This window comes from Canis lupus, chromosome 8 (assembly GCF_048164855.1).
Source record: "Canis lupus baileyi chromosome 8, mCanLup2.hap1, whole genome shotgun sequence".
NCBI lineage: Eukaryota > Metazoa > Chordata > Mammalia > Carnivora > Canidae > Canis > Canis lupus.
Genome location: NC_132845.1, coordinates 52,936,733 through 52,949,010, shown reverse-complemented (window position 1 = coordinate 52,949,010; position 12,278 = coordinate 52,936,733). Strand labels below are relative to the sequence as shown.

Sequence of the window (12,278 nt, the reverse complement as noted above, 5' to 3'; positions counted from 1 at the left end):
TGGAAACAAAAATTCATAGATTTATCCAGAGAGAATTAACAGACAAAAAAAAAAAATAGAAGTTTTGGAATGAATAGCACAATACATTACTAAATGTCCTGATCCATAGTGCTGACCTGATTCTGTGGAAAATTCATCCACACCAGTGTCCCTGAGGGTGGTGTAAATTGTCCTCATTTTAGGAAAGCATTTGTTGTAGGTTGAATCATACCCAAAACACAGTAGTGCCATCCGATGGCCCTGGTCTTTGCCACCCTGGGAAACATGGTAAGGATAGAACTTAAAGGAGAGAAGAGATTTATGACAAAAGACACTTGTCACAGGATAAATAAGGGAATGATTGAAGACAGGTAAGGAAATTATATCAACTCTGAACCCTGCAGGTGTGGGAAAGTGAGTAAGGGAAGGATGTAACAATAGCTTTGATCCAACTGTACATTTGTAATCATGTGACAAGTGTTTCCTGTGTCAGGATAAATTGGATGAGGGGGACAGATAAGAGGAGGATAGCCACATGGGCCACTTATTTAAAATCCTACCCAATAATGGGCTTTATCTGACGAAAGCTATTGTAACTCACAGGAAATAAATCCAACAAATGCAAGAACAGTTGTTGGAGGCAGAGCTGACCTTCAGACACCAGGTAACCTGAGCTCTACCCACTGTGCTGAACCCTTGGCACCTCCTGCAGGGGACAGCAGTGGCTCATTGAGTCCTTAACCATGGGCTTTTGGTGTGCTGGCTTTTTCAGATCACAGTTCATGAGAAGAATGCTCAAGACAACTGGGTAAGTGGTTGCTTTTTCATCCTCTTTGTTTGGTGCACAGTCTGGCACAACTGAAGGTGGAGGTGTTTTTCTCCCCCAGGTCAAGGCTCGGATTTGGGAGAGGGAGATAGCACAGTAAAGCAGGGAGAAAGCCTACTTGAAACACAGGTATGGAAGGTTGATGGGTGTTGTCACGGGTGTTTGTGGGAGGACGTCTATGTTGTTTAGTGTCAGGAGAGTTGGTGGTGTTGTGATTCTTATAGATATCCATTATCTGTTCAAGACTGGGCATACTGGAAGGAAAGATGCTGCCTGAGAGACACAGGAGGCAGGTACTGATGCCGGGAAGACCTGAGATGCAGAACCCTCCAGGGAGAAGTAGGGGGCACGTTGTGAAGTGCAGCAGCCCAATTGCTGCTATGAAACTACACAGCATCCTTCCAGTTCCTGTGGGTGATCACTGTGTATCCTGGAGAGAATCACAAGAGCTACCTAAGGACAGCAGGTTGTCTGAAAGGGTGACAGGAGGGTGTATTCCTCAGGTGCCCCCAGGCAGCAGGGCACCTGTCCCCATGACAGTTGGAGTTCCTGCCCCTCCTCTGACTGCAGACCCTCCCACCCCCTCATTCTTTCCACCCCTCTCTGGAATTGATGAGCCTGGAGGGGTCGTGGGCCTGAGCTTCCTTCCTTCACCCACTCAGTGGTGAAGACTTAAAAAAAGACTTAATAAAAAGGCATTTATTTACTCTTTATGGAGATTCCTTTATTTTTATTTGAAATCTACAGTACTACATTCATCATTGAAATTCATGTAATTGTATGAATTTCATGTAATGTAATTACATTAATTACATGTATTTTTATGAATAACATGTAATATTATCAGTATAATGCCATAGCTTTACTGCTCAGTCCACCTATTTTTTCTTTGCTCACATTTATGCCATTGACTAAGTACATTTCTTTTCTTAAATATTTACATATGGCCAGTCACATATTCTAGATCTCATCTGTAAAGTGAAAGATTGAACCATCAACCTGTGGCCCGAGGAAAGAATGCATGCCATTTGTGTGGAAGGTACATTGATATCACTCGCCAAACGCTATTCTCACGTTGACTTTTAATCTATGAAGAGAAAGGGGTTTTCTGTGATATACACTGAGCACCCCAATTTCAGTGTTGATTTCCAGCCAGTTCTACCCTGCCCTGTCCACCACTGGCTAATTCCTTAAAGAAACACTGGAACCCAGGGCCCTGTAATGTCTCCCTCATATCACATGACTGGCATCTCTCTTAGCAAAGGAGCCACTTGAGTCATGTGGAAAACCGTCTATTCTGATAAGAGACTTAGTGTGGGAAAGAGTGCAAGATCGGGGAGGAAGGCATAGAGGGTACACAAACCACAATCAGCCTCCATCTTTTGTCAGATTCAGAATCTAGACCAGTTCCTGAGATGAACAACACTACCGTCCCTAAGAAGGACCTGGAGATGGCTGAGGTAAATGCTGTTGGTGTTTTCAGTTGTAGCCATTTCTGGAAGATTATTCCAGTTTGGGAAGCACCCTGTTCTGGCCTAGTGACTGTTTGGTGTGTCTTGTGATCTGTCTGAGGCATGTTTGCCTTTTAAAATGAAAGCTGTTTACCCAGGAGCCTACAGGCTTCTCCATTAGAGATCCTCACCTTAGGTGTTGACTCCCAAAGTCACAGATGCTTAGAGATGAATGATGGCAGGACACACACCGTGTGTGTGTGTGTGTGTGTGTAATAACTTGAGGATGGTGACTCCTCTCTCTGCACTAAAGTCTGCCTGTCTAGCTGCCTCTTTGCTGTTTGCTTTCATGTGGAAGTGGTAGAGTTGTTGGGTTTTGGGTCAGGAGACTAACCTGGGGGTATGTCTGCAGTAATCATCACAGATGGAAAATGAGAAAAACCATGCGCTGCCTGGTACTCTGTGCTATGTACTTTGGACAAATTTGAGTGTTGGTAGAGAAGGTTTGCTACCTCATGTGCATTCCATCCACTGGGTAAGGACACGACCTACAATACCTTCAGGTGAGTCCTGGGTGAGATGATCTGCCAGGTGACACAGGTGTAGTAGCAAATGTCCACGGGACCAGCAGCCATGAAGAAGGAATACCAGTAACCACCTGCAGGGCCAACCCCTAACCCATGGTTTCTGTTGTGTGCCTATGAACGGGTTCTCCTGTGGTTTGGGTGGCTGTGCCGGCTGACAGGGTCTCCCCTGACCCACCACTGGAGTTTCACATCTACTCTCCAGACACATTTGTTTGCATCCAGTGATGTAGAATCAGCTCCTCAGCAGTCCACGGCACCAAAGGACTCTACATTTGCTCCATGCCTAAGCTAAGGAGCATTCTGGCTGACGGTGATTCAGATCCACAGAAGTAGTTCTTTGTAACTTAGGGATCGTGCTCCTCTCCGAAAACACTTTTCCAGGTCCCCTGTAGGACTCCAAAAATTTGCATCTCTTCAGAGGTGTCTGTGGCCATGAATAGCACTGTGGGCAGTAGAGGATCCCTTGTCAGGGAGGGAAGCAGGGTGGGGTCAGGAGGGGGCTGGCAGCAGCAGTTTAACCCATGAGTGGCTGTGATTCTATTTGTGGACACTGGGCTTCCCATTGCCTTTCACTGTGTTTGTTCTTACTGAGTATACATAACCCTCCGTGGCCACGCTGGATGTGGGGAACAGAGTGGGCCTGGCCACAAATTCCTGTCTGTCTGGAATATGCTCCTTTTGGGTTGAATGTCATGGCCTCTGTTCAACTGGTAGGACAAGATACCTTGACATCCTGCCTTCTGAGAGATGGTTGGTGATGTGTGGTAATATTAAATTCTTTCCTTTGGCATTTTTTCCCTGCCCCTGAACTATGTAGTTGCATCAAATGGGAGGCCTAGGGTTCTTGGCCCTGGTGCTCTGCTCTCCTGGAAGCTGAGGGTGAATAAAGGGCTAGGTGCTGACACCTGCTTCTTTGGGTTTCAGGTTGGTGGGCATTCTGCTTCTGTCTTTCTTTTTTTTTTTTTTAAATATTTTTTTTCTTTATTTATTTATGATAGTCACACAGAGAGAGAGAGAGAGAGAGAGAGGCAGAGACACAGGCAGAGGGAGAAGCAGGCTCCATGCACCGGGAGCCCGACATGGGATTTGATCCCGGGTCTCCAGGATCGCGCCCTGGGCCAAAGGCAGGTGCCAAACCACTATGCCACCCAGGGATCCCTGCTTCTGTCTTTCATAGCAACATACCTTTGATTTTTGTTCTGAAGAACCCTGTGGATTCAAGAGGAACAGCTCCTGTCCTGGGCCCACTCTGTCTACCATATTCCACAGATATCCCTTCATCACCATGCTGGGGCCCCAGGGTACATCTCCTTCTACCCACCCAGTGGCCTTGGGGTTCTCACCCTGCACCCCGACCTACACCACAGGGTAGGGTGATGTGAACTGAATGAGCTGCCTTGCAAAGGTTATCCATCTCTTCTTTCTTATTGGGTCAGTGGAGCAAAGGCAGAGTTTGTGCTGAGGGCTTGGATTTGCAAGAGGAATCCCAATTGGGGATACTGTAACATTCTTGAAATTTGTCAGCAGATGTATAGGTTGGGCTTGTTTTTTTCCCCCATACTTATCTGGGGGAGCAGGTGCTTTTTTGGAGAAGGTGATGTTCATTGTGTGGAACAGCCAATATTCTGGTCTTGTAGATAGGAAGTATTCAGAGACCAAGTTTCAGGCTCTGGGAGTGTTGGGACACATTTGTCACTTACTTGTCAGCTGGTTGAGCCCAAGCATATCACCATTGTTTTCTTAGATCTGTAAAAGCTTGAAGCAAGGGGGGACTGGTGGTCCCTTCCTGAAGGGTAAGGGATGGCTCTCCCTTTTGTGTTAGGGGTCAGCAGTGACCTGTGAGAATTTCCTGCCTCTGGAAGAGGACCTGAGAGTGGGAGAGGGTAGAACAGAGTGGGGCAGGTGTAGAGGGCTGGCTTCAACACTGCATGGTCAATGCCAGTCTGAATACACCTCCATCCCTTCTAGGGCTTAGGTCCCATTCAGAAGCCTGTGCTGCTCAAGGGGATGAGAGTAACACCGTGCCCAAGAAGGTCCCAGAGAAAGATCAGGTAAGTACTAGGAGTGTTTTCAGTTGTAACCATTTCTGGAATCCTGTTTCTCTCTGGGCAGCACCCTGTCCTGGCCCTGCGTCTGTGGGGTATATGCTGGGATGTGTGTGTGTGTGTGGTGTCATTTACCTTTCCAAATGCAAACTCCTCATGTGGGAGCCTATAGGCTTCTCTGTTTCCAGGTCACCACCTTAGGGTTGTGTTGGTGGAGCAAAGGCAGAGTTTGTACTGAGGGCCTCACACTGTAAAGGGACCCCTGGTTAGGGACATTGTAACATTCTGAAGTTCTCAGGATATTCATGGGTTGTACTTGGCTATTTCCACACACTGAGCAGTGCGGTGGGGCCATTGTTAGGAAGAAGTGGCTATGGGCCACCTCTCTTGCAGAATGGCAGACACATATTCATTACAGTCATGTCCAGACTCCACATTTGTTGTTCTAGAATGGATGAAACACACCTCTCACTTCATTTTCAGCATGTTGAGTTTAATCTGTCATTTGATTAATTATAAACCCCTGAAAGCAGAGCTGTGGTCCCTTTATTAATCATTAGGGTAGGGGTCTCCCCCTACTCCTCAGCAGTCAGTTAGTACTTGTGGAAAAGCTCTCTTGTCCCACAAGAGAGGTGAGAGAGAGAAACAGTGGCACATACAGGAGGCAGGTGTGGAGGGCACAGTCACTTCCAATGGGATGGACTTTCTGACTTTTCTATGGTGTTCTTCAGATATAGATGCAGGTGCATCATCTGTAAGGAATAGCAGGACCCATGCAGGCCTCACGTATTATGGGAGTTATAGGAATGTTGCTAAAGACTAACTTTTTTCAATTGCTCAGGAGATACATGTGATAGACTTTGTCTTTTAGTCACACTGAGATGGTTGGCAGGTGCCTTTGTGGGGAAGGAGAGCTGCTCTTTACCGAGTGTTGGGCACAGCAGGTCAGGGTGTGCACATTGTACAGAGACAATATTCTGTACTCTGGGAGGGACAAGGCCCACTCTCAACTTTAGGAATTTAAGGAGTCTGATAGAAGGGAGGTACACATTAATTAAACATCAGAGATGTTGTGTTACACATGAGGGAAGCACCAGCAACATATCTGAAGGACAAGTGAGGGCGCCCTGGATCCCACAGAAACAGGAGGTTGTGGATGAGAAGAAGATTGGAGGTGCTCAGGGGTGTGGATTGGCCACCTTCAGCTAGAGGAGCAGCCCTTTCTGGCAGGCCAGCATCTTGAGAAGTGAGTGTGAAGGCATCATGAGATACATACCCAGTCTGTTCCATCACACAGAGTGGATAATGCTATTATTTGTATCAAAATGTCATTGTCGCCATAGTTAATTTATAATTGATAAAGATTGCTGTTTGCTCAGATTTCTGAAGGTTATGAACTGTGTGAAGGAATGTCATGGAGATTTGGGAAGTTGAATTGGTTCTTTTGGGAGTCTTATCTGCCCTAATTTGTGTGTCCCAGGGAGAAAATGTGAGGATCGGACCTAGATCAGCTGAGTGACTGATTGGCCTTCAGCTTGAGCCAGACCCTTAGTGGGGGATTCAGGGTTGACCAGGAGCCACACTAGCTTGAGCCCTGTCACCGCACCTCTGCATCGGCTGTCACCACCCTGTCTGCAGCTTTGCATCTCCCTGAATTTCCATCACAATATCCTGTGGCTCTGCCTCTGTCTTGGCCCTAGTACCAGCTCTCAGTGGGGCTTACTCAGAGCCACAGCATTGTTATCTATGAAATGGAGACCATATTGGTTTCTGAGGTCATTAGAGGAATAGGAGTTGAGGTACATAAAGAATCTGCACTTGGGTGGGTCGGTCAGCTAAGCAAGCATCTGACTCTTGATTTCTGCTCAGGTCATTATCTCAAGGTTCTGAGATCAAGTCCCGTATTGGGCTCGGCTCTGAGTGTGGAGCTTGCTTGGGATTCTCTCTCTTTCCTCTGCCCGTGTTTGCTCACAAGTTTGCCCTTCCTCTCTCTATTAAAAAAAAAAAAAGAAAAAAGATTATGCAAAATAATTGGGCTGTTGGCCACCATCCCTTCTCACTGTTTACATGAAAATAGATCCATGCAGATAATCATCAAAAAATGTTCATTAAGTCCCTGAAACTACCACTAAGGGTATAACACCTCAGCCCAGAGATTGGCAATCCTCATTTCAAAGATAAGGCAAAAACCCTCTTTTTTTCTATTAACTTACAGGTCCTAGCCAAGAAGGTAGTAAAGGGTATTCATGAGAATACGTACATTCAGAGATTTATATCAGAGCTGTGATGAAAGTTATTTTCTATAATATAGATTCACAGAGGCAGCCATACCCTCAATTGTTCATTTAAGGCCTCACATATACTGTAAAGGCAAAATGCATATAGCAAAACAGAAGATCCCATTGAAATAACCCCAAACCTCTTTGCCTTACAGGATTGTTTCAGATTTGAAGACTTCCTGGAACAGTAACAACCTGGCTGTGCAGAGAGCATATTTAGAAAAGATGTCAGATCTGCCTAAGGGTCAGAGTGTTTCCCCTTCCAATCCTGTCCCCTGTGCTTTGTCACTCCTGTTATCCTCCTAATAAACCTTTCATGGTTCCTTCTCCATGTCAGCGTCTGCTTTCACCAGGACCTACCATCCCTCCCCTTGAGGGCATAATGTGAATCCTGCATACACAGTAAACAAACTGGCAGAAATGGTGGTGATGGGGGATGGCCACAAGATTACCCTTTGTGGGATCTTTACTGAAAAAGGCCCAGGAAAACTTCGGGGGAGGTGGACTCATCTAGTATTTAGATCTGTTGGTTGTTTTATTTACTGTTGGTAGATGCTCTTGAGCACATGTCTCCTGCTGGTTTAGTGGGTATGAAGTGATCAGCAGGACAAGTGTCTGTCCCCAAGCAAGTGGTCTATTGTGATGGTGAGAATTGAACAAAGGGTCAGGAGTGGCCCTGGAAACCCGGTGAGGAGGCCCTGCATTAAGGCAAGTTTTGTGCACTGGCTTCCCCATACCAGCTGCGCCCAACAGAACAAATCTAGGTGAGCTCTGAGGGAGCTGACAGTGGCAGTTTTCCTGGTAAGACCCACAATCTTCCCACAGTTTCCTATGAAGTAATGGGCAGGGAACAGGTCAATGATGGGAGACCCATTGTTCCCCCACCATGCAGGAGAAGATGGGGAAGTTGGGTGTGTGCTTCTGGATCTTTTTAGGTCCTCCAGGCCAATCCATTCTGCACCAGAGCTCCATGATCCTGCGGAGCCCTCCTTTCCAGGCTGTGGAGGCAGCCATCCTCCAGCAGCTTTGGGGTGATGGTTGGACCACAAAGGTGTTAAGGTCTGTCTGTCCACATGCTGTCCAGGGGTGACTGGTGACCTCACTGCTGCAGCCAAGGTCAGCCTAAGAAGCCTGGGAGCAGGCTGTGGACTGAAACATGGCAGGAGACCAGGAAAGAGAGGAGATGTGGTTCCCTGTTGTCCTAGACAGGGCTACACAGAGCAGAAGATCTGAGGGCCTGAGGAGAGACAGAGACTGTCAGGGAGAGAGACAGTAAGTGAATGGGGAGGTGGTGGTGGGGCAAGTCCTAGAAAGTGAGAGGAAGAAAGAGAGGAAGACAGGGTAGGGAGAAGCAGAGAAAAGAGGAATTACAAGGAGGAATGGAGGCTCCTGGTCCAGGGGTGTAGAGGGGGAACCATGGACGAGGATGGAGGGGTCTATGAAGGGGATCTGAGTGTTGGGACCAGTAGAGGCAGGAATTCTGGGCATCAGATTCCCTGAGCCCACTGCCCCCACCTTCCTGGGGCTGAGCTTTGCAGAGGTCATTTCACTTGGGAAGATGGGAGCACCTCCTTTGCATGGATTTGTGGGGCCCAGCCTCAGGATCTGTCATAGAGAGAGATGGCTTGGCTGGAGCAGAGCGCCCTCTCTGCCTCCAGCTGAGGGGCCAGGACCTTGAGCATTGCCGGGATTCCCAGGACGGCCAGCAGAGGGCGCGCGCGCGCCACCCCCAGGGAGGGGCAGGGTCTCTGCGTGCGCAGCCACGGCCAGCAGAGGGCGCGCATCGGCTGCGCTGACCCAGGGCGCCTCAGGGCGGGAAGGGCCTGTGCAGCCACAGGAGGATCCAGCCCAGTGCGCTGCAGGTGCCTCAGGACAGAGAGCCAGAGCTGCGTTTCCAGCAGGTTCTGCCGCCCGCGCCGGGGAGACCCTGGGGCCTTTGCAGCTACTTGGCGTCTCCTGAGGGACGAGCGGGACAGAGGCTGCCTTGCCGGGCCGAGTGCTGAGGAGGGGCCTCTGGGGGGCTTCCCCCGGGACACGCTGGTCAGTGAGTGAGCAGCACAATCCCTTGTGTTTTCTGGGCTGTTCCCGTCGTTTGGTCCTCATTTTCCCTGAGGGTGTTTGAACAAGAAGTATTTTACTCAGGGATCCGTGGATTGGGGGGCCCCTCGACGCCACGTCAGAGATGCTGTGGTTGGTTTATTACAGATGCAGGCTTGTTTCTGGGGAGAAATCCTGACCCCAAATCAGAGGAACTGGAGCCACACTCAGCGGCGACGTAAATACAGGAACTGCTGACTCTCAGCTCCTCCGAGAATGGGGAGCTGGGGTCCCACTTTCTGTGTCCTCCTGGAACCGGAGCCTGAGGTGAAAGCACAAACTGCCCTCCTGTTTGTAACCTTAAAAGGTAGAAACTCTCAGGGATTTATCAGCAAAAATTGGATTTTTTGGAAGTAAGAATGAATGCGTGACAAAGAAGCTGTGACTAAACCTTAGGCACTTTAGGGAGAATTGGAGAGTCTCACTGTTTTCAGGAGAAAAGGGGCCTAATTTGGGGGCTGTTGTGAACAGAAAGTCCTTGGAGCATCTGGTAGTTCAGAGTGTTGTGGAAAGCGGGTGAGTCTTGTTGGAGGAGGTGAGGTGGTGATAGAGACATGAGAAAACGAGTTTCTGGGGATCCCTGGGTGGCTCAATGGTTTGGCATCTGCCTTTGGCCCAGGGCATGATCCTGGAGTCCCAGGATCGAGTCCCACATCAGGCTCCCTGCATGGAGCCTGCTTCTCCTCTGTGTCTCTGCCTCTCGCTCTCTCTCTGTATGTGTCTTTCATGAATAAATAAATAAAATCTTTTTTTAAATTTTTTATTTATTTATGATAGTCACACACACACACAGAGGGGCAGAGACACAGGCAGAGGGAGAAGCAGGCTCCATGCACCGGGAGCCCAACGTGGGATTCGATCCCGGGTCTCTAGGATTGCGCCCTGGGCCAAAGGCAGGTGCCAAACCGCTGCGCCACCCAGGAATCCCTCTCTCTCTCTCTTTTTTTTTTTTTTTTTTTTTTTTAAGAGAAAACGAGTTCCTCTAGTTGGATTAGTGAAGTATCAATGTGCAGGTCAAGTCCATGTCTTCCTGTTGGGTCCCCCGATTATTTGGAGTGGTTGTATGTGAGAGCTTCCCCTGCCAAAATCTCCTGACTCTGTTTTGTGACATTTCCCATTAAGACTTTTCACCTTCTGAGCAAGATTTTCCTTGATAAGCAAATTAAGTCAGAGAAAGACAGCTACTATGTGATTTCAGTCATATGTGGAATTTATGAAATAGAACAAATCAGCAAAGAGAAAAAAAGAGGCCAACCAAGAAACAGACTTAACTCTAGAGAACAAAATGATGGTTATCAGAGAGGAGGTGGGGGGGCAGGGAAACAGGTGCAACAGGTGATGGGGATTAAGTCCTGCACTTGTGATGGGCCCCAGGTGTTGCATGAAAGCCTTGAATCACTATATTGTAAACCTGAATGGAATATACCAGTGTATGTAAACTAATTGTGATTTAAAAACTTTATTTATTTTTTTTTTAAAGATTTATTTATTTATGATAGACATAGAGAGAGAGACAGAGACACAGGAGGAGGGAGAAGCAGGCTCCATGCAGGAGCCTGATGTGGGACTCGATCCCAGGTCTCCAGGATCACGCCCTGGGCTGCAGGCAGCACTAAACCGCTGCGCCACTGGGGCTGCCCTGATTTAAAAACTTTAGAAAACTTTCCTTGGAAGGATTTGTGATCATCAGTCAAGTTCTTTGCATTTGGTTGGATTGTATTTCAGTGCCAGCAAGGCCTTTTTCTGGCTGGCATGTCTCATGTTGGAGGCAATGTGCACAGAAGATGTAAACCACTTAAGTGACAGTTGAGGAACAGGGAGGGTTAGAAGGCAGAAATTCCCACGTGTGTCCCATATGAGATCTGTATCTGCTTATGATTGAGGCCGGTGAGCCAGCATCACCTCATCAGGGACAGCCTTTCTACAAAGGATTCAGAGATAGCAAGTACAGAATCAAAAGCAAGATGACAATCCCTAAGCATATGTTGGCTCTAAACCAGGTCCCTAGGTCTGAAAGTAGCCAACTGGAATCCAAGAAAGCCTGGTCATTGGTCCTTAGTTTTAGGTTGTGGGAAATTGAGGATGCCTCGAGTCTCCCTGGATCCAGACGTCGCCCTTGTTCTGAGATCAGGTGACCTATGTATCTAACCTGAATTTGAGCAAACTAGAGTTTTTCTTTGGAGACTTTATGTCTCTTGTAAGGCCAGAAGATTTCACACATGGATGCAGTCTTCCTGTGAAGAGGTATGAGGAGGGGAGCAGAGATGCCAATCATCTGCATTTTGTAACAAAGGAGAGCCCACGGAGCATTTTCTGTCATGTGTGGGCAACATGGGTAAAGGGGAGATAGAGAGAACAGGCCTCCAGTTATGGAGTATGTCACAGGAATAAAAAGCAAAGTGTAAGGAATACAGTCAATGATGTTGTAATAGTGATGTAAAGGGATAGACTACCGGTAGCTATACTTGTGGTGAACAGAGCATAATGTATAAACTTGCAAAATCAGTTGTACACCTGAAACTAACATAATATCGTGTGTCAACTGTACTTAAGAAAAAAAAGGAAAGAGAAAATAACTCAGAAATATGGGGTCTGTTTAGATCCACAGAAGCCTTAATTTCAAAGGCTTAGGTTTAGGAGAGGAGGGAGCAAGGGAGCTTCAGAGGAAAAGGAAGGTTTGGTAAAAGGATGAGAGGGAGAGAGCAGAGGAGGTGAGAGGGCACAGAAAGAGCAGGGGCGGGTGGTGCCAGAGGTGTGTCCTGAGCACTAGGTAGTTGCCTTCCTTCTGTAGACAAAGAAGGTGGGAAAGAAGACTCGGAACCCTTTTTTGTCCTTTTAATTATAAGCTTGCCTCATTTAGTTTATAAATTGTATTTGGAGAAATGCAGTTTTTAATTCTTGATAGCATTTGGAAGCTTCAAAATACTAATTGAAGTAGGTACCGCGTTTAGGTTTGTCAATTTTAAAACCATGCTTGCCCAATTCAGCTTTGAGAAAATTAAGGTTGGAATGAT

General features: G+C 47.4%; 1 protein-coding gene across 12 annotated transcripts in view; it reads left to right on the top strand.

Moving 5' to 3' along the window:
* The first annotated feature begins 7,825 nt into the window (after nt 1-7,825).
* Nucleotides 7,826-12,278, top strand: part of LOC140638528 (transport and Golgi organization protein 1 homolog) — a 53,927-nt gene continuing 49,474 nt past the window's right edge. For 3 of the 12 annotated variants that reach the window (XM_072836029.1, XM_072836025.1, XM_072836022.1), the window contains exons 1-2: nt 7,827-7,968; nt 9,373-9,531. In XM_072836029.1, the coding sequence (XP_072692130.1) occupies nt 9,481-9,531 (51 nt within the window). In that variant the 5' untranslated portion in view covers nt 7,827-7,968; nt 9,373-9,480. Of the gene's footprint in view, nt 7,969-8,307; nt 8,440-8,975; nt 9,212-9,372; nt 9,572-12,278 lie in introns of those variants that run through there. The other 9 variants (XM_072836020.1, XM_072836014.1, XM_072836019.1 and 6 more) reach the window with 8 other exon arrangements.